The following is a 22,353-nucleotide window of genomic DNA, read 5'->3' as shown; positions in this document are numbered from 1 at the left end:
GCCAACCTGTTCGCTTGAAAACGGTTCCCCCACTTACCTGGGCTGTGGAAAATCGACCGCCGTCTTTGATTTGTGTCGTCGGAAACTTTTCCGTGCGGTTTTTAGCCGCATCTTGATCGGTGACACGCTGGCCGCTATTTTGAAGCCGGTTGCACGGTACGGGTAGACCCGAGAGAGTGTAGATATGTTTCGTGGGCAGAAAGTTTATCCTGAGTAGACACCTTACCTGAGATGCACGGGCGGGGAACGGTGGACTTTGATTAAATGATCAGTTAATCATTTTTGTTGCTGCCACTGCGGAAGAAGAATAAATAAGTATGAAGATGTTTAAATGGCAAATTATGGGTTTTTAGTTATAATTTATGAATATACTGGTTCTAATCCCTTTGGAAGGACCAAGACCATGTAAGAACGTTTCTTTACATGCCACACGTGCCAAATGATGGAAAACTTATGGCTATAACAGCCTTGTAGTACGGATTGCATAAATTAAGGCGTTTATTACTGTGGACTTAGAATTCAAGTCCAATTTATTTTGCGATAGTGTGTTGTTCATGTATGTTATGCATATGTTTTTATTTTTCAAAATTACAATTATACTCGGGCGTCATAAATACATAACACACGCCTCGTCACATACGCATACATTTCGTGACTAAACTTCACCAAACAATACACGTGTCTGACAAGTGACTTCTAAAACTCTGTAGACAACAGTTCATTGATTATTGATAGTTTTCTCATCGACAACATTATCGCCCCCGATACCACTCCACCCAATAAACCTCATGACTACACTTCCAACTCATTTGCCGATCCATCAAACACAAGCACAATCGAGTGGACAGTAATGGCACCGGCGGATGGACCGTGGTAAAGTTCCTTCATTGATGAGGATATAAATACTCGACCATGGAAACATGTTGTGTCCCAGCAACACTGGAGAGTAATTATCACTCATTCATTCAGTGCGAATTCGATTTTCTTCTTATTATTTACTCCCCTTGGTGTGCCTGTTTGTCAGGACATAATGTACGACAACATGGTCCTGGCGGGTGGTCATAGTCTGTACGAAGTCATCCATGTCCAACCCACCGGTACGTGTGTTGGGAGCATAAAAATAGATCGCAAAAAGGTTTCGTTTCGCTTATTTTGCGATTTCTATCGTCAGCTTCAATATGTTCGCTACATTAACTCGCTTTGGCCAAAGATTTGCGTGGCTTGACCTATATGAAGCCAATTTCCCATACCCCGTTTTGGGAGCACTAGACTTAACCGTTGACTTGGATGCAAACAAGGCTACGACGGACTTGATCCAAGAAACTTTACAAAATGAAGCTTAGACCGTGCACTGCCACTTACATGAACACAAACGCGCACTCATACAAACCTACTGACACCTTTTTTACGCGAAGTGATGCGAAGAAAAGGATAATCCGTTATTGGATTCGCAGCTCTAAGGATTCGTCTTATCGACCTCCGGCAGATTAGCTTTGGCGATATAGCCGACCTTAAAGTTTGCCTTTTCCCTTTTCTTTTGTCGAGTGAATACATTTTCCACTCGTCTTTTCACTTTTCATTTTTTCATAGTCATACACAATTTGTAAATGCCATGCATCCCTCAAGAATAACGCGCTGAACAACACAATCTACCACTAGGAATTGCTCTTTCATGCCGATACAATACATTTTCCGGAATTTAGACAGCATTTTCACACACGCGAGTATGTCCTAGGATGCGAATAAATTTGTCATTCCAGTGCTACGGCGTAGAAAATAATTGCTCCCGCTCGAATTTCGATCAAACGCACCGTGACAGGACAGTGACGTTCTTCTTCTCTTCTCATCCCGACACCGCCGACGCTAGCGTCGGATACAACGTATCAACTAATCTTGTCGTAACACTCGCCCACCGTACTCCATCTTACCGTAGGTTATGCTCCTTGCTCCCGGAAGCCAAACTGAGACGATCTGGACCGTTGGAAACCCCAACCAGAAAAGGTCCGTCTCTGACAGGTACCTGAAAGCGACTGATTGTTGAGTTAGCCATCGAAACCTCCATTCGATACCAAGCCACCACGGTCGTTGGCCTGTGTAACCGTGCTAAGGGGAAGGGATTGTACATGGCCAACCATCCTTCCGCCATGCCTATCTGCTCCGTGTTCTTATATTTCGGGAAAAATGTCTCTCTCGCTCTCTGTTTTGGCCGTGGCTCACATTACATGGTTGTGTTTCTGCATTTACATACCAAGCAGAACGGGTCGGGCTTTTGTGTTTGATGCTTGTGTTAGTGAGTGTAACTTTGCTTGGAATGTATTGACAGGTTTTTCCGTCCTCGGCGCAGAATCCCATTTTCCAGCCACAGACACTCACGCACTATGGTTGTTTCGAGTTCCAAGGTGGAGCATTTTGTATGAGTTTTTTTTTCAAATAGACAATCTAGTAAAGTATGAAGGAAATTTGTTACATTTTTCGAAGTTTTTGATAATTTTTACAAATATTGCGGGTAATTGCCCAGCGGATTAGAAGAATTTATGTTTATGTATTCCATCTGGGTCGTTCCCCCGTACGGATGACTTATTGTTGAGCTGTTGTTACCAAAAGTCTAGGAAACACGGAAAGATTAGGCAAAGGTTTCCCGACTACCAAAGGAAGAGAACGAACAATATTTTCTTTATCGAATGTTGACTATTAGTATATTAGTGGGAATAGTAAAATCATTCTTAACTGCAATTACGAACTATTACAGCGTTACAAATTTGTTGGATGTATGTAACACATTTTTCAAGAATCCATAATAAAGTAACAAAAATAAAGCAAGTTCGTCTATTATTATGACAAGCACTGTGAGAAGTGAACAAAGACTTGCTTCATCCCGTTCCCGAGCAACAAAATGCGTGAACAACGTGAACGGTAAATGAACACTTCGGTTGACGCTGTGGAAAGGTGGCGTGAATGCTGAATAAAGGCTTAATTGAGGTTTCCGAGCGCAACAATCCAACTGCCAAAGCTTACGTTCATGTGACCGGGGATTCTGTACAGGTGATAGGATAGTGATAGCCTTTCATATTTAAATAGAATAAGATCAAGCTTCCACTGCAAGAGAGCATGCCAAAAAGAGGTAGGACGTAGTTTTGGGAGAAAAATTTGTTGTAGATATGGTATAATAAATTCACAAGCTATTAAATTGTAAAATAAATAAATAATATTAATCAAACGTAGATATAATCCGTACAGGTATACACTGTCACTAAAATTCTCATAATCACACACAAATTAATAAATGTGCATTTCCCCGAATCTCTCTTCGTTGAATTAACTTCCAACGGATATTATCCACTTTCCTCTTCATGCTATGAAGTGCTTATGACTTTTGCTTCAATCTTTGCTATCTATCGCTCATCACAACCTATTACAGTATCAACTCCGCCCGGAAATAATTATTTTCCTGAGGCTACAACTATCACACAATCAGTGGTAAAGATTTATGAAACGCCAACCAGTTTGTTTACCGGCGCATCCATCGCATCCACCGTTCGCGCGATCTAATTTCGCAATCATGCGTTCGATCACGATCCTCTTATCGGGCGTGTATTATCGAAACGTTTATGCTCGAACATGTAAACATGTACAATCGACGACGGTGGTTATGCTTGATCGAAACCGGTGCCTGATCTGAACAGGCACCGGAACGTTGCTGTTGGCCCAATTCCATAACGCGGAGGTGTGTTTCGTTGTTGAGAATATTGCTGGAATAGATCGCTCTCCCTTGCCAAGCTGCCGTCAATAAGTAAGACAACAACACGCCCTGAGAAAGCGCATCGTCTCGTTGGCTGGCTGGTCGGTATCTTCTTTTGAACCTTCCGCTCGCCTACGGTTGAGACACCCCGGTGTTGGGTGAAAGGCCGAGACAGAGGCTCACAGACACCGACGATCCCGATGGAAGTTCTGGACAGCAGTGACGAACGCACGAGGAAGACGACAACAAATATAAAAGCCCTGCACAAGGCTAGTGGGTAACGTTATTCGATACCGAGTTCGCGTCCTGTGCGCATCGTGAGAACACTTAACGAAGAGGATGAAAAGCTCCAAGTGCATCGGACGTTGCTGGAAGACGGTGGTAGTGTTCGTGTTGGGTTGTCTGGTAACACTGGTGAATACGCAGATACCTGGGTTTGGTACATGTCCGGACTATTCGCCGATACAACGCTTCAACCGAACGCGCTTCCTTGGGACTTGGTACGAGATCGAACGTTACTTTACGGTCACGGAGGTAGCTACCAAATGTGTTTCGGTTACGTACGAGCAACGAGCCGATGGGAAGATCCACGTCCGCAATGCGTACACTAATCGATTGTAAGTAGCGTAAGATTTCCTTGGAAAAAGTCGTCAATAAGTGTCTTCTTTACGTAGCAATGGCGTGGAGAGAATCATCTCCGGGGTAATGGATAAGGGTGGCAAAGCGAAGGAGGGTCGCTACCAGATCGAATACACCTCCTTCCCGTATAACTACAACGCATCGGTAATGGTGCTCGACACGGATTACGATTCCTTCGCTGTGCTTTACTCCTGCAGCTCCTTTGGTCCCGTTGGACATGCTGGTAAGTCGCTTAAATTAAGCAATGCACAAGTACTAGAAAAATGGCTGACTAACCATTCATCGCTAGTGTCCGCGTGGATGATGGCCCGTGAACGACTGCCCGGAGGACCAATTCTGCAGCGGGCGTATGGTGTTCTGGATAAGTACAAAATTTCTCGTACATTCTTCCTGCGCACGATTCAGGAGGACTGCGTGACGTTGCCTCCACCCGAACCAGCTATCGATCCGACGGAACCAACCACTCAGGATGCGCGTAATGAAGGCGTTGTGGTACGGAACGAGGAAGATCTCCAACAGTTACGCAGTGATATCTTTGCCGAAGGTCCCAAACCTTCCATCCCGATCGATCCCGTTGTAGAGGATCATCAGTAGTGTTTTATTGAGGGTAGCATCTTTTTCAAATATTTATTTTGGTATTTATGTTCTCATCACATCTATTTTTAAATACATCTCCTAAATAAAGATTAATTTTAGACATCTCTTTTACAAAAAAAAAATCTCTCAAAAGACTCTCACCTGGTGTATCATTAAAGCAAAACGTACCAGTGCCATCCATCTTCTCCGGTGGCACTGCAACCAACAAACCATCGTTGGCTGTCAAGTTCATGATCACCTTCGACTTTTGCTTCGCCGCGAAACTGTACGCCAAAGAAACTGGGTCACTAAACCATTGCGCCCTAGCGTGTGCAGTTCCCCCTCTGGTCCCGCTGGAGGTTTTGGTCCGTGGACGGCGTTGAACTTTTCCTTTCGCACACCTTCGCAAACCATTCCGGCGGCCAGCTGCTTTCGAATGGGGGTGTGCGGGCGTATAAACAAACCAGTTTCCACCGTTTCTGAAGATACAGGCAAACAGGCATCGCGCCGCACTAAGAAGGAAAGCGAGAAACGATCTTTCAATGCAACGAACACGCCATTGTGGGACGTTGAAGTTCAATCACACCGCTGCCATAAAGTCGGTGGGACAGTTTCTTTTGGAGTGGAGTAAATTAAATGAATAAAGTTAATGCATTAGATGTGTCAAATTTACTAGCAGATTAATGTGATTTGAGATTGGGGTTAACATGGATAAAATAAAAGTATATTAATAGTATAGTCTACTAACATGGGTGTAATAAAAGAGCAATAGGCAATGAAATAATTCCACCACAAAGTTTGACTAACTTTTAGACAATGAAGTTTGAATCATTTTGATCTCATTTAATGCTATTATTTAATGTTCTTCTGTATTTAGGAGACCACCTCCCTAGAAAACTTGTCCTATCATGTCAGTCATGTAGCCATTTACTCACTAATAAACACACTTTCATCGTACCGTTTTGTCACATAGTTTCCATCGTCGTTGGGTGTCCAGGTTAACGTAAAAAAAAAACTTCAACCCACAACACCTTCCACCCAAACACAAAATGGGTCACTGTGGAACTCTAACGCAATGACGTACAGCCCAGTGACTCGTGTACATCCCGACGACAACACTCTTTCGCTCCCTAATTACTCATCGCTCAACGACGAAATTAAAGCAAGAGTAAGCGGTAAATTTTGCTGCCCTCCTTAACGATAGCACAAAAAATTATAATAAAATAATTATGCTACAGCAAGAGACATGTAAAATTGCTGCACTAAACGACACTTCCACGAACCGACGTTGCACCACACGTCGTACGCTTTATGTGGGGTACCAGGTTGCGCCCAAATTATGCTTTACTCTTCACTTGTCTGGTGGTTTACAGTTTACAGCAAGCAGCAGTACAATGTTTGGTCATTTTGTACGCTCATTTCGTGTAGCTTTACGTTGAACCATATCTTTCGTAAGCATCATCCGACCCGCATATAGCCTCAATCAAACGGTACCGACATGTTTGGCGCGATGCAGTTCGTCTGTCTGCTCGTTTTTTCGGGGGAGGTTTTTTGTTTTTTTTTTGGTAGGATAGCTAATTTGGAGCCACACCTGCCACATCTGCAACAAAATAAAGGTAGGGATTTTGACGTGTATTGAGAAAAGCCGCCCAAGCTGTGTCCAATGTCTGGCTACCTTAGTCCATCCCCGGTAAATGAACTTTAATCGAATGTTTTTGTTTTTCCTTCTTCATATATCGTTTTTCTTGATTGAAAAAAAGCTCTCTCACGCGCTTGTATGCTGCAATATGGTGCACCGGGAACGAAAATTAAGTTTCTGCTTTGGCGAAGAGAAAGACGTACACGTGCTCCATCTCACACGACGTTCAAACATTTCCCTCCACTCGTTGTGGCTTTGCAACCAGCCCACGGACTCTAAATTCCGGCAGCAGTAGGCACGATGCGTTCATTCCTTTGCGAGACGTGCACGCGAACAGATCGGAAAGCAACAGGATCGTGAGTGTGAAGTGCGTGTTGGAAGCTGTTCAAAACCAAAAAGTTTGAAATAAAAGGAAACAGAAGGCAAGAAGCTTGTGATAAAGCAAAAACGCAAAGTGAAGTGGTTGTGCATTGTGTGTTATCCCAATTTCAATCGAAGTCAAAGTTCGTTTTTGAGAAGATTCTTCAGGTCTTTCTGCGTCGTACTTTCTGAGTTCTCAGCAGACCGAGACTGAATAATAACAGTCTCGACGTAGTGTGCAAACAGTCAATTTACGGCAGTGACGAACATCGAAAACATCAGACCCAAAGTGGTCTAAGTCCTTCGACAAGATTCATCCAGAACCGGATACAATGGCCGTCATTGGGTATGTCATCTTACGCGGTATTCAAGGCTGGGTTTTGGGGTTTGCTTCTACGAAGGCAGCGTATGAAAAATTACCTTTGTTAAAGAAAGAAGAATATGCACTCGTCATTGTACATATAGGAAGCCGAGTTTTGGGTTATGATGAAATTAAAGCGTTACATACATGCAATAGAGGTTCCAGGGTCCCACGGTATAGTGCTTGGTTTTATGAACTCCAAGTCGAGAGATCGAACCGCTTCTGGATAGAAAGTGTTCATAATTCAGACTAATTATCGGGTTTCATGCCTTAAATATAAATGGTTAGTGACTCAGGAAACGGTGTGAGCCATGATTTAGTAGATCGTTACGTTTTTGAAAAATGGAAGCGTAACAGAACGAAAGATTCGTTAGGACACTACGCTTGTTTGACAGGAAAGTTAAAATTGGAGCAACGACAATTTTTTGTTACGCATAACCTATACAAAATGGTGCGTTTGAAGAAAATTGAATTTTAGTTTTATAATGAGAAATGGAGTCATTTTTCAATTGAAGATCATGCAGCAATCATGAGTCCATTCTCCATTACCAGAAATAGAGATTTTGCTTTGTATATCCCAGAACACTGAAGGTAGTCACAGAACTAACAATCGCAGTACTCGGAGAGACGCTTTAAGATAACGAGATTCCTAAGGTCATTGAAGAGAGTCTATTAATTAGTACTAGTAAAATGAATGTTTTCCAATCCCATAAATGTTACAATGATTGTATGTAACAACTCCGTTATGTTGATCACTGATGATCACAATCAGCGTACGGACCCACGCCGAGCAACCGGATCAATACACACAAAAACTCATATCCAATGATTGCATAATGCCATGTAAAACCTTCCCAAACACGAAACCCCCCTCTACCCCCCTTTCAAATTTGACTGCCGGATGGCTGCTCGATTGCACGCAACTCACACACGCCAAGGCCTCAAACGTGAAGCGTACATACGGGCCGCATGTTTGATTTGATAAGACATTTGAAACCAAACCAAACAAACATAAGAAACACATCCATGACGTCGGCTGTAGGATCACCCAACATATCTTCCCTGCTCGTATTCCTCTATTACAGCATCACCCTTCCCATCGAAGCATCCAAACCAAAGCCTGCCACGATCGCTAACGGAACAATATTCTTCGCCAACGCGCACGTCGCCTTTTTTTCTCTCGTACACGTTGGGCATGTGCTCGGAAAAGAAATTGGGGAACGAAGAGCAAAGTGAAGCTTTAAATTTCCTCCTTTTTTCCGTTTCATAACGTCGTAACCAAAAATCGAACCGAAAAGCCCCCCGGGCATATACGCGATGCATCCGAACGAAGCGCGTTCGATGCTCCCAATGTAATGATCGGGTTTTTGTTATTTGCTCTGCAGCTCGCTTTTCGGTTGAGGTTTAGTAAATAATAGGCTGCCGATAAGCAAGCCAAGCGCAGAGCTCACTTGCGGATACGTTAATCTCGGCGGAAATTAAAACACCTATGCTAGTGGTTTCTTAATTACATTATAAATGTGATTTAAATCAACTTGCCATGCTGATAAGCGATCGGATGCACTCAAACATCAGAGCTGCATTCGGTTGCTTTCTTCGTGTTGTTTTGTGTAAGCGTAAAAAACGTAGCCACTCGTACACCTTCCGCTAGGTGTAGATCCATCAATTTTGTTCATACGCCTTCATCGACTGGTTATTGTGCAATCAGGTTTACCATGGGCCGGCTTGTTCGGTCATCGATCATTAGAAGGGCTGTTTGAGAGGCCAAAGCCGCTTGTTTGACCTTGGGGCCATTTTTTGGATACGTGACAGAGGTGGATGTACTGTTAAAGAAGTAGCGGCGTTTTACACCGTGGTAAATCGTTTCTAATTTACCTTATTTTTCGAACACGTTACCCAACTCTACTTAAATCTGTGACTAATTCTATCCAATCGAACCGCTCGCTTCTTTTCACTGGCGTTCGACGTGATGAAAGCTAATCATGTACGAGTTCATCGTTCGAAAAGACTTTATACAGGTGTAAGTTTTTGGTTGACCCAAGGACCGTCTAACCGTACAAGATCAAACCATCATGCGCGGGGGTATTTAAATTGCACGATCTCGTTAAATCTCGCCAGATTAGGGTCACCGAGATATTCATGGACTCACGGCAGCTCCATACTTTCTCTTTAAACGCTTCACATACTGCCAGTTTAATCGCGTGTCAATCTGCCACAATTAACAGCGTTGAATTGAGTCATGCGTGTGTATGATACAAGAGAAAATGGAGATTCTTCTGTCGACAAAACAATGCAACCCCGTGCAGGACTTTCTTCACATTGTGACAACTCATTACGGCGGTTACATGCCTCGCGACTCCAGCAATTATACACCCAATTAGAGCCTGGTGTATCTTCCCCGCTGTTTGTGCATTTGCCATTTGCCTATTTAATTATTTTCTTCCATTCCATCTCAAGCGCACCGCGGTGGACGAGGATCGGTGTCTGTCTGCTGGGACTGCTCGTTTGCCAACTGGCGTGCGTGGAAGCACAAGTTCCTGGCTTTGGGAAATGTCCCAAGGTACCTGTGGAGGAGAGTTTCGACACTTACGCATATCTTGGCCGCTGGTACGAGCAGGAAAAGTATCCGTTTTTCTTCGAGCTGGGTGGAAAATGCATAACGGCTGATTATTCGCTCAATCCGGACGGTACAATCGGGGTGCTGAACACTCAGAAAAATTCACTGTAAGTATGCGTAGTAGTTATCAGATCAGCTCGTAATATGCTCAACACCAATGATGTCGTTATTATTTTTCAGAACGGGAAATGATAACAGCATTAGTGGATCGGCAAGAATTGTGCAATCTGCCAAGCTGGCGGTCAAATTCCCGAGTGCGCCTTGTAAGTAGTAAACCTTCGGTAAAAAATACTTTGATTTTCAATAAATAACTCACTCAGTCGTCACACAGTTAACGTCGAAGCGCCATACTGGGTTGTGGGCACCGATTACAAAACATTCGCTGTCGTCTATGCCTGTTCCGATCTTCGTGGGTTTATTAATGCAAGTGAGTATCCACAATAGCGAGTGTAGCCACTTTCATTTGATAGCCTGCGTTTTTTTCTTCCATTCTCAGAGGTGGCATGGATTTTGACCCGTAAACGACACCCAGATATTGAAACGATGAAGAAGGCGTACGCTGTGCTTGATAGTGCAAAGATCTCCCGTGCGTATCTGACCCGTACGGATCAGAAAAACTGTGGTGAAGAACTAGTGAAGGTCAGTAAAGGAATATACAAAACGGCGGTCGTCAAGGGCTAAGCTTTGAAGTATGCTGGAGAAACATTTGGGCGATGTCGAAATGTGAATAGCTACGCTCGTCGTCATCGTGATTCTATAGTATTATGGAAAACTATCGCATAAGTAAATAAATGTGTTAAGGAACTCGCGTATTATCACACCTGAGCACAGGACCACATTGAGAAACCACGTTTTCGAAGGTATTTACCAAATTCCATTGCTTTAGCACGTGTTTGGAAGTTTGAATTCCCACGATGCCCATGCAGCAAAAGCGCCAATCTCAAAACGTCAAAAGTGGCGTTTGACAGCTAATTGTTATTTATTTACGTTTTGTATTCGTAGCATTTACGCCAATAGAAAAAAACGGATACGTTTTATTTTGTTTCAACAAGCTCTTCCTCACAACATTCCAACATCGAAGCATGGATCCAACCGATTATCGTGCACTACACGAAAGTTTGATGGAAAATAACAACGGAACAACCGCCGTCAACGTGTTCCTGCACATCGCACCGCCTGTGTTCAGCGTGTTTCACACGGTTCAACTCATCACCGTGGCCAGCATCACACACATACCGCTTCGGTTTTTGGTGGAATTTTTCCTTATCGTGCTCCCGTTTATATTGCTTGTCACCGTGCTACACCGGTTAGCGCTCAACATCACGCTAACGCTACTCGTCCTGTCCACGATATCGGCCGTCCATCAGATCCGGCACCGATTGCATCTGATGCCGTTTGTGCAGGTACCCGGAAAGTCACCGCAATTCCTCACTTGCGTCCGGGCGTTGGTAAACCTCACGACGGCCGTCTGCATACTGGCGGTGGATTTTCATTGCTTTCCACGCGAGCTTGCCAAAACGGAAACGTTCGGTTATGGGCTGATGGACATCGGAGTGGGACTGTACGTGTTTAGCAATGGGATCGTGTACAAGGTACGTCCAGCTGATGAACGACGTATAAATGCGGCTCGAGTATGGAAGGTTCTTTCCGGGACGGGACCACTGTTACTGCTTGGTTTTGGCCGATTTTTCCTCACCAGCGAGCTGGACTATCAGTTGCACGTGTCGGAGTACGGAGTGCACTGGAACTTTTTCATCACACTCGCGTTCGTAAAGTTTGCTGGTACGCTTATTATGGATCTGGTGCACGATCCGGAAGTGATTAAATTCGTAGCCATCACGCTACTCTGCTGCCACGAAATGATGCTTCATCTCGGCGTGTCTCGGTACGTACTGAGCGCGGACACACACCGAACATCGTTCTTCTCTGCAAACCGGGAAGGAATCGTATCACTGCCGGGATATCTTGCCCTGTTCCTGGCCTCCGTGTACATCGGATGGGTTGTACGACCCTCGGAGGAGATAACGCTCGCGAAGAAGTTTCTACGCCGGGCGGCTAAAATTGCCATCATGGCCGGTGTCTGCTGGAAGATGATTTACGTGTGCGAGGACATGTTCGGAATTTCGCGCCGTCTCGCCAACATGGGCTATTGCTTCTGGATACTGGCGATCGGGAGCAGCGTAACGGCGCTGTTTATGTTTTTCGAGCTCTTTGTGTACTTTGTCCGGTTCGAGGAACCGAAATCGCCGGATCAGATTATGAAGACAGACGATTTCTGCATTCCGTACGTACCGCTCGTACTGCAGGCGATCAATGCGAACGGGTTGTTCTTTTTCCTGATCGCAAACCTTCTCACCGGACTGGTGAATCTGGTGTTTCAAACGTTCCTGCTGGGCAACGCAGCGGCACTCACGATAATCGGCTATTATATGTTTATGGTGTGTGTTGCGGTATGTTTCCTGTACGTTAACAACGTAAAGTTAAAGATATGGTAAGATGCCTCGGTATTGGCATTGGTTCACACCTCCGAAAAGTCCGTTCCCAATCGATCTAGTCATAATGGTGGCCATTTGTTTGTAAAATAGGTGTAGCAAAATCAAGCTGCATTAAATTAAAATCATGCTAACGATTAGGCTTAAAATTCGACTCATATTAAACACGCACCATCGTCATCAAAATCGCCTTTGAAACAAAATAAAGATAATAGTGTTTAATGTAAAACAACCGTACACGATTGTTTGGTAAAATGATATTACACAAGCGTTTTTTTTGGACTAAAAATACTGTTTGCTTTCCCCATCCTGTTTGTAAGAGCACTACAAGAAGGCTCAAGAGCTAGCTTATGTGAGGGTATAAATATCATATGTAAAGCCATCAGGTTCCTACCCAATCTCGATATGTTTCGTAAAGCTTACGTGTGAAATATTAAGTACGAGTTTGCTGTTGCGCTCGTCAATAAAACGAGATTAGTAGATATTATAAGGCGAGTATTTTGTTTACGATAAAATAGGTTGGCTACCTTCTAAAGCTCATCTTTCTTTGCTGGACGGTTTGCTTTTGAGTGTAAAAAATTCTGGAACTCTTGGTGGTTCTTCACTTGTTTGGCCGCTTTCGCCACTAAACGCTCGAATTCGTTCACATCGAACGCGTAGTTGGTGAACTTTGCATGACGTTCGTCACGTTCCGGATGTTTTCCTTCGCCTTCCGGGTATACGAGATGATCTCGTTCCCAGGTGAGATAGTGGACGCCTCGGAGTCGTGCCAAATCCCGGTAGCAGTTAGGATCCTCGCAATGGTACAGTTCGAACAGGGTGGCCCACTTCGGTAGGAACAGGAGATGCGTTAACCCGGCACCGTGCATGCCAATAAAGATATCACTGTTGCGCGTGATTCGTAGCTGCTCAATGAATGATAGCTCGTGTCCGTAGCTGACCCGCTGCACCAGATAATCGGGATTATGTTCAATTCTATCCATCAGCGCATCTTCATTCAGCACTCTGCGATAGCGCGTTTGACGCGAAAGGAACGTTATTCGAAGGCGCTCGTCGGAACGTGTGGACATTCTTACTTTCAACCGGTGAAGAACATGCTCGGAAAAGGCATGAAAGAGACCACTGTTTTCACAGCCATAAATCTAAAATGCAGACCATTAGTAGTAGTACGCAAATGAAACATTTCGTATAGAAATGACTTACGATCGGAGTGTTGTAGTAGAGCCCAAAAATCATGCGTGGTAACAACGGTAGGACGACATTCCTAAAACACACCACCTTCCCGGCGTATGTTTTTAAATCCGCTATAGGATTCTTCGTGAACACCTTAAATGTTTCCGCAAACGGTGACAGGTACGTGAACGATTCCCAGATCAGCACGTGCGTATCCGTACCGAAGGCACCGGGCTGTGACAGATTCACGTGCAGCGAAGCGTACAGGTTAACAAAATCACAAAAATGGTGATACATATTGATGGCGGCATCGATCTTCATGATGAAAGCCGGCTTTTCGATCACTACATCGCACCGCCCGTCCTCGATCGGGGGCCGCTCGAGCCGTTCGAAAAACCGCAACTCCGGTCCCCACGATTGCAGTGGACTAATGTGCTGCAGTTCGTCCCGCAACCTTTCGCCGTGCAGCCGACAGTGGCCCCCGATTTGGCCCTGCCCCAATACATCCATCTTGTAGCGCAACGGTTCGGACCGGCGGTTTGCTAGATCGGTGAAATTGATCATCAAATTGCGGCCACGACAGAAGCGTAGATACTTCGAGCACTCCAGCGACGAATCGTGCGGAAACTGGGGTTCACACATGATGCGGCTTTCGCGAATTTGATCCCGCACAAAACCTGTAACGAAACGTACCGGTAACCAATTAAACGAGATACGAATTAATGGGGCGTAAAGGTACATTTTTATGGCGAAATGGTGCAAATGAGATGCTACGTCATTATGGAAGCGTAACGAATTCTTTTGCTTATCTCAATCGCATACGCCTTCTGATCATTTTTTGGGTATCTTTTTCGTTTGCTTCGGCTTCTAGCTTAAGACATACAGTGCTATAATTCTAACGTACCGAAATCCGCCTGGCTATAGAATGTGTCCAACTGAGCCTGCTTGCTTTTCACGTATCCAATGTGGCTTCCGGGGCAGGTATGGTTCGCGTATCGGTTCCTCTCCGTACAGCCTTCTTCATAGCCCCAGCAGGCATCCTTACGGTTCTGGTAACTTTGGCTTGCTATAACCGCCCTATAGGGGCACGCTTCGTCTTCTGTACATTGCTTTTCGAGTGCCGGAAACCGTTTGAAGTATATCGGAAGATGTGCTTCCGGTAGGTTGATGTATTCGTACTTATCACAAGCTGCATAAGGTAGGATTAGCAGCACGATCGTTAAACTGATCGTCAGAACAGCGCCACGAACACATCCCATTTTGGATGGACACTTTAAGGCACAACTCCAAACGGCGTTCGCTTTCTGTGAGCGGCCTGAAGATCACCACTTCAACACAACACAGCTCCAAAATGCTTCTTTCAGCACAAAACAATCATGGATAATTGATCGTAGGCGTGGGGAACCTTCGGTGTAGAACATTGGGTGGGTATTATACAATCTATTGAACACCTCCGCACTTGAGCGACTGCACGCGTGGAGGCTTATGTATCCATATGTGCACTAAGATGACGCACCATCTCCTTCGCGCGATGAGCTAATAATGCGGTGGGGGGTTTGGCATCAAAACAGCCGATAGATGTTTTGTATGCTTCTTCCGCGGTGCTCTATCGTGCATGATCACATACCGGTATAGTGTAAAGGGCACAGTTTGACCAAGTAGACTTTAATTTCGCATTAATGGTGAGTTTTTAGCTAAAGAATAATGAAAAGTGTTGTCCAATTCACTTATAACTCAACAGAAAACAAATACGTATGCTAATGTTGCCGGTCGATCGTTCAAACAATCCCCGCACAGTGCCTCAACCCGCATAACAACAACATCTCCCGGTTAACAACATTTGACGGGCAAGATACAGCAAGCTGTTCCATTTGACGTCTGTTTGCAGCTACTATATGCCTACAAAGATGGCGTTTCGGGTACCAACATTCAAAAGAATTGTAGATTTCACAAGGACTTTAGCCTTGTTTTTTGTCTAATGACGGGATATCTGAGGTAGCTTAAAAAAGATGTATGATGAAAAGCTTTAAAGAGATTAGAGACTCTCAAGAAGAGAAAATGAAAACGACGGTATCAAGAAAAATGCTGGCAATGAACCAGGAGTATGCTTGAGAGCGATGTGATTCTAAGGAAGTTAGATTCTCAGGGCTTGGATATTTCTTGAAATTAGAAATGAACTATCATGTCGATAACGAAGAGTTTAAATTGAATAATTCACCAAATCGATGTTTCGCACACAACATTGATCATCATTTTGCGCGTTGGGTACGCAAACACTCCGTTGTTTACATCCGCTCCCATCGCGCTCGACATTGAAACGTCATATTTGACATTGCAGAAACGTAACGAGAGGGCAGCCAAAAATCGGCTCGTTGCGTTTTGGCCACTTTTCGGTGCTGAAAATCATCGCGAAGACTTGGTAGAAATTCTTTCTACTGAGGGAGTGTGCGATACCTGAAAGTGTAGTACAATAGCATCATGTCGACGATGGAGCGCCACTCAACGTAAGTGTCTCCGAGTGTGGGAGCAATCTCTGTTTGGAGTTTCCTCGAATGTGCTCTCCCTATCCCTTCTATTCGTTGCAGCTCCGTAACGCCCGTTGCTCGGCAACCCAGCCTGGACGACATGAACCTGGACCAGTTCCTAAAGATATCCAACTATGAAGACACGGTTAAACAGCTAGACATTTATTACGGCATCGGTGAGTGGCAACCGTCATTCGCACAAGTGAAAATAAGCCTTAATTGATATGTCCTTGAAACGATCGAAATTCGATCGTGCGTTTCGATTCTTCGTCCTCTTTTGTTATTGTTATTCCCAGTGAAACGACAGCTATTGCAGTTTCAAAGTCCAATCACGGGTCTGTTCCCAGTACTTAGCACGGACCGGGAGGTGGGCAGCATACGGGACAGCGTGTACTGTGCGGCGGCGATCTGGAGCCTTTACCAAGCGTACCGCAGAATCGACGACGATCGTGGTAAGAGCTACGAGCTGGGACAATCCGCGGTAAAGTGTATGCGCGGCATACTGGAGTGCTGGATCAAGCAGGCCCATCGGGTGGAAAAGTTCAAATCGCGCCAGTGTGCCGTCAACGCACTGCACTGCAAGTTCCACCTGGACACCGGCGAGGAAATCTATTCCGATGAAAACTACAACCATCTACAGATCGATGTCGTGTCGATCTATCTCATCTTCCTGGTGCAAATGATTACGTCCGGGTTGCAGATCATCTACACGCAGGACGAGGTTGCGTTTGTGCAGAATCTGGTGTATTACGTCGAGCGGGCGTACCGTACACCCGACTTTGGCATGTGGGAGCGAGGCTCGAAGTACAACGACGGCACACCCGAAATCCATGCGTCCTCGATCGGTATGGCAAAATCGGCCCTGGAAGCGATCAATGGATGCAATCTGTTCGGCGAGAAGGGTGCCTCGTGGAGCGTCGTTTACGTGGACATTGATGCGCACAACCGTAACCGTAGTATCTTCGAAACGATGTTGCCCCGTGAGTCGAGCTCGAAGGGTGTGGACGCATCGCTGCTACCTACGCTTTCCTTCCCGGCCTTTGCTTCCCACGAGGAGCGACTGGTGGACATGAGCAAGCTGAATGTGGTGCGTCGGCTGAAGGGTAAAAAAGGCTTCAAACGGTTCAGCCGGGATGGATACCTGTCCAGGTTGGAAGATAAAACGCGACGCTACTATCATAAGGGAGAAATCAAGGACTTTGAAGGGTACGAGTGTGAGTGGCCCATGTTCTACACGTACATGATCATCGACGGAGTGTTTAAGAACAATTTGGAACAGATCGAGGAGTACCAGATGGAGCTACGGAAGTGTATGCACTCGGACAATAATGGTGGTAAGTATACGGTGTCCTATTCCTTTTAAGTTTGTCTGTATCTCTCTCTATATATCCGGCTCTGTCTTTTAGATCCTGTCGTTTCGATGTGCTACGCTCCGGACGGAGACGGAATGTATACGCGTGCCTCCTCGCAGTCGCTTTTCCTGTGGGGTCAATCGGTGTTCATCATTGCCCAGCTGCTTACCGCCGGTTTGTTGCACATTAACGAGCTGGACCCGATCCGGCGATACTTGCCCTCGTACAATCGACCGCGGAAAGGTGGCCGCTATTCCGCTTTTCAGGTAAGTACACGGAAAGGAGCGCATAATTTTAGGAACACATACTATAACTTTTTCCCGAGTCGGCTGGATAACATTCTGGGAGAGGTTTTACATACCACTAAACAGTAAAGTTTTCAGATGAAAAATACCAACACGTGGGTGCTTTAGAGGCCAACAGTATGACAGAAACTTACATGCTACTAAACACAGTAACGAAACTATAAATATTTAACCTGGTGGATTGGTTTGAATTCGCTTCATACTAGCTACTAGGGTCACGACACAACGCTGAACAGAACATGCTGTAAATTTTGTGAACCCTCTTCGATTGGAACCCGTTTGCAGTATGGGAAGTAGTAATGATTTTTAGAAAGAAGCGCACACGAACAAAATATGTATCTATGCCCCGTACAAATGCTCATTAATCGATCGATCGTCTTCGTCGTCAGAGTATCTTCCATTGTGTCTTATTGTCTTTCCGTTTTCTCTTTTGGGCCCCTCCATCGAAACCGCAAAGGCGAAACCGGGAATTGTAAGTAATGTCTAGTGGACGATCAGTTTCAGACACGCTAATAGGAGCATTGATTTATATCATTATTATTGTTATTTCTTACAACAATTGTCATAAACCTTTATAGTATAGTGGTTTCATTGTTTATTTTTTAATTAAGCATTGTCATTTACTAATTTTAGATAGTTCGTTCTCATTCTGCAAGGAACTGCTTACATGGCACCTTCCAGCAAGAACTCATGACACGACTATCGGTACATCCGTAGTACAGTGTGGTTTTGCTAATCTGGCACAAATGTTTTTATTTTAAATTTTTTGTTGCTAATATTTGCTAGCACTAGAAAAATGTCGTTCCGTTTTAACAGACAAATTCCATAACCAAGAATACACTAAAATCCGTTCCTTTCCTTCACATGAACAGCTTGCTTTTATTTGCTCTTAAAGTTATGATTTCTCAATGTATTTATCGCTCATTTAGTTGTGATTTTTTTTCTGAAAAGCATCTCGTGCCACACGGGATTCTGCCTCTTTGTACCATATTAATGAGTATCACATTTTCTATTTTCCACCACTTTTTTCCGCGCTTTCCACTCGCAAATCGCGCGGACAGCGTACGAAAATCGGAAGTGTAAGTATTCGGACCCCAAACTCCTCACAACAGTCAGAACACACACGCGCTGGTTTTTGCTTGTGGCAATGTGCCGCCTCAAGGAGAAGGTGCTAGGGCTGTTACAGAACTGCGAGCGCCTAAGCACCTTCCGTGATGCATTTTTTGTGCTTGCTTGTGCTACGCTGCATTTCAATGCGTTAATATTTGTCGCAAAAACAAACAGCCCCGTGTGTTGCAAGTATGATTTGTTTGTATAACAACTTGTGTGCATACAGATTCGATATATCACACTCCAAACTCATCGGCTGTACTCGTTTCACTCCTATCTCTTTTGGACGCTGCTGCCTCTTTGGACATGACGACGTGTATCGTTAATCGGCTCAATCATTGGACGGTTGGATGCATTCGTCCGACTGGCCACTTCACATGGCTGGCAAACTGCAAACCACCTGTCAAATGCACCTCATACTACTGCATCCGCATCTGCTGGGAATGTTTCATTTCATGCGTAACATTTATGCAATTAAAATTACATTATTTTTGGGGATTTAAAACACGGAATGTTTTCTGTTTTTTTTTCTGAACGTTTGATTCCATTCATCCATTTTCATCGATTGTTCGGTCGGATTCGTTCGGTGTAGGCCCTGGCCATGCATCGACCTGTTACGCCACCGCAAATTGTAGAGCGTCAGGATCAAATGTCGGATTCGTCCAGCGAACCAGCGAGAGTAAATATTGAACTATTTAAATTTGAACCGTTTATAGCACCAGCATTGGCCAATTTGGAAGCGTACTATCGTTGCGTTTACTTTCCGTCGCTTTTAATGTTTGTTCTCGTTGTTTCGTGTCATTTAAAGAAATAGAAGTACAGAACATTGTTTTCGTTTTCATGTGACGTGTTTTTGCAAAAGTTTTGGGCAGAAGTAGTAAAGTAGTTATGCTGTTTAAATGTGGTTAAAAGTGTTCAATGGGTTTTTTTACAGGTCAAATTTAAAGGCCCCTTATATTTCATCTACATCGCCGCACTTACATAATTGCATTTACTATTTCATTTAAAAAATCCCTCTCTAACAACAACTCTATTTGTATTTTACATTGCGAAGCAGTAACTTAAAAGAAAAATTTATTCAGTGTGAAAAAGTGTGCATATGTTACTGTAGTGTGTGTAAATGAATAATTAATAACGGCATGAATGAGATATATTGTCCGCACTCACATTTTTTTTCATTCATTCTTAGCACGGAACTCTGAGCGTTAAATTATGTTAAAAATGTGTTTAATAACAACTAATACTTATTTTCCTTTTGCCGCAAGAACATCAATCGAAAAGTAACTCCTTAATAGTTATTGTCCTGTTGCTGCGTAATGCACTCTCTATGCTCGTATCTTTTGCTTTTTTACACATTTTTTTCAACTATTTTAAATGAAAATTATTTCATGTTTAACTCTTTATCATAAAAGGGTACAGCAACCGATCTGGTAGTGCAAATAGTGCTGATTGCTGAATCGATGCGTCTTCAAGCCATGATGGCAACGTACGGTATTCAAACGCAGACACCGCATGAGGTAAATAGAATTAAAATTAGCCATTTGTTTTAAACATCATCTTCTAAAAGTTCAAATCCCTTTTCACCGTAGGTTGAACCCGTCCAAATCTGGTCCTCGACGCAGCTGATCAATGTGTACCAGCAGCTAGGTGTGAATGATAAAATTGGCCTTACCGGACGTCCACCGCGTCCCGTCGGTTCGCTAGGTACGAGCAAGGTGTACCGTATCTGCGGCATGACCGTCCTGTGCTATCCACTCATTTTCGAAGTGTCCGACTTCTACCTCTACCGTGACATGGCTCTGCTGATTGACGATATCAAAACGGAGCTGCAATTCGTGGGCAAGTACTGGCGGCTATCCGGTCGACCGACCGTATGCTTGCTGATCCGTGAAGAGCACATGCGTGATCCACAGTTTAAGGAAATGATCGATCTGCTGGCCATGCTAAAGAAGGGCTACTGTGACGATATGAAGGTACGGATCGGGCGGTTGCAAAATCTTATCTCCAGTTCCTGTATCGAGCATCTCGATTTTATGTCCACCTCGGACCTGCCGGATGTAGGCGATACGGCATTTGCGCAGATCCATCACGATTATATCGGCTACCAAAGCCTAACGGACGTGCCCCGTGCACAGTCGTATCGCGAGAAAAAGATAACGGCTGCAGACTATGCGACACGCTCGACACCGGACATTCTCGAAGCGTTACGCAACACGGAATCGATTTTCCTACAGTGCCAGCTGCTCGGTATTATTCTGCATCGCGAAGGTGCCCATTACGAGCTGGCGGGCGATTCAGTGCACGTGCGGCTAACCGATCTGTACTATCGGGCCGGTACATTGAGGTATTGGCGTGCGGTTCGCTACTGCAGTTCTTTGTTGCGCCATATCGTCGATTCAATTTCACCCTTCATCACAACCCTGCTGGTGAATGGGAAACAGATAACGGTCGGTGTAATTGGCCAGCGGGAGACAATCTTCGACAAACCGATGACACCGTCTGAGATCCAAAACGTGATGTATTCGACCGTGCAGCCGTACGATGTGATCCATGCCGTGCTGCAGCAAGAGGTGGTACTGTACTGTGGTCGATTGATCGCAACGAATCCGGACATTTTCAAGGGCATACTCAAGATTCGGGTCGGCTGGGTGCTGGAAGCGATGCGCCTCTACCTCACGATGAAGGGCGACGAAGGGGCGGACATAGAGAATTTGTCACCGTTCCAAATCCGGCAGCTGTTGCAGCGAGTACTTACCGTGAGCCAGTGGGCGAACGAGGATCAGTATGTGCCTTTGCGCTATAATTTATCCTCCCGAGACATTAGTTTGCTAACGGGTTTAACTTGTGTTTGTTTTGCTTTGCAGCTTCAGCACGGTGCAGCGTCGTCAGTTGGAAGGATGTTTGTGTCGTGTGCCGAGCTCCTTCTACAATCTGGTGTGGGATGTGCTGGAGCGTACACCGCACGGTATTACCGTACAGGGGCACAACCTTCCCGCAATGCCAACGCTCACGAACAAAAGCCGCAGCGAGCTATCGTTTTCACTGCAGGTTGAAGAAATGCTGCACCAAATCACGCAACCCGAACGACGCCAGATTGCGGTCGAGCTTCTGTGCATTGTCGCCACTATCCTGAGCCGTAACCCGGAGCTTCGTTTCCAGCAAGTGCTCGATCTGGATTTGCTGCTGGAAGATTCGTTTGCAATGTACTGCAAAGATCACAGCTTGCCACCGAGTAAAGACATTTCACCCCTGTTTTCTCTTTCGTACTCACAAACCACCGGCTATCTGGCCCGTGCCGCAGTCAACAGTGTGCTGCAACGGTGCGCTCTCTCCACGGAGGACTTTGCCGACGATGTGGAAGATCATTGCCGTGTGCAGTAGTGGAACACCAAAAACCTAGTCGATCAAAGGAAGCAGGGAACGGTGCACCTATTTTGCGTGCACGCGATTTTGAAGGAGTAAATG

At 44.9% G+C, this 22,353-nt stretch overlaps 5 protein-coding genes across 5 annotated transcripts; 4 read left to right on the top strand and 1 right to left on the bottom strand.

Annotated features, from left to right (window-relative positions):
* The first annotated feature begins 4,078 nt into the window (after nt 1–4,078).
* On the top strand, nt 4,079–4,972 carry LOC128711622 (lopap-like). The gene is made up of 3 exons (XM_053806504.1): nt 4,079–4,356; nt 4,414–4,601; nt 4,668–4,972. Exons 1-3 carry the CDS (start codon nt 4,079–4,081, stop codon nt 4,970–4,972), a joined length of 771 nt encoding a protein of 256 aa, XP_053662479.1.
* A 2,313-nt stretch (nt 4,973–7,285) lies between these two features.
* LOC128714113 (apolipoprotein D-like) lies at nt 7,286–10,612 on the top strand. Its single transcript, XM_053808988.1, has 5 exons — nt 7,286–7,307; nt 9,753–10,038; nt 10,112–10,194; nt 10,263–10,358; nt 10,428–10,612. Exons 1-5 carry the CDS (start codon nt 7,286–7,288, stop codon nt 10,610–10,612), a joined length of 672 nt encoding a protein of 223 aa, XP_053664963.1.
* Nucleotides 10,613–11,013: 401 nt separating this feature from the next.
* On the top strand, nt 11,014–12,426 carry LOC128714661 (uncharacterized). The gene has a single exon (XM_053809537.1). The coding sequence runs from the start codon at nt 11,014–11,016 to the stop codon at nt 12,424–12,426; it is 1,413 nt and encodes a 470-aa protein (XP_053665512.1).
* Nucleotides 12,427–12,953: 527 nt separating this feature from the next.
* On the bottom strand, nt 12,954–14,855 carry LOC128712126 (EGF domain-specific O-linked N-acetylglucosamine transferase). The gene is made up of 3 exons (XM_053807022.1): nt 14,501–14,855; nt 13,627–14,273; nt 12,954–13,565 (listed from the first exon to the last, which is right to left on the bottom strand). Exons 1-3 carry the CDS (start codon nt 14,853–14,855, stop codon nt 12,954–12,956), a joined length of 1,614 nt encoding a protein of 537 aa, XP_053662997.1.
* A 1,219-nt stretch (nt 14,856–16,074) lies between these two features.
* LOC128711572 (probable phosphorylase b kinase regulatory subunit beta) lies at nt 16,075–22,269 on the top strand. The gene is made up of 10 exons (XM_053806453.1): nt 16,075–16,100; nt 16,182–16,297; nt 16,418–17,455; nt 17,528–17,739; nt 18,236–18,250; nt 18,840–18,857; nt 19,481–19,567; nt 20,301–20,405; nt 20,478–21,670; nt 21,753–22,269. Exons 1-10 carry the CDS (start codon nt 16,075–16,077, stop codon nt 22,267–22,269), a joined length of 3,327 nt encoding a protein of 1,108 aa, XP_053662428.1.
* The last annotated feature ends 84 nt before the right edge of the window (nt 22,270–22,353 follow it).

Source organism: Anopheles marshallii, chromosome 3, assembly GCF_943734725.1.
Source record: "Anopheles marshallii chromosome 3, idAnoMarsDA_429_01, whole genome shotgun sequence".
Taxonomy (NCBI): domain Eukaryota; kingdom Metazoa; phylum Arthropoda; class Insecta; order Diptera; family Culicidae; genus Anopheles; species Anopheles marshallii.
This window is presented reverse-complemented; position numbering and strand designations above follow the sequence as displayed.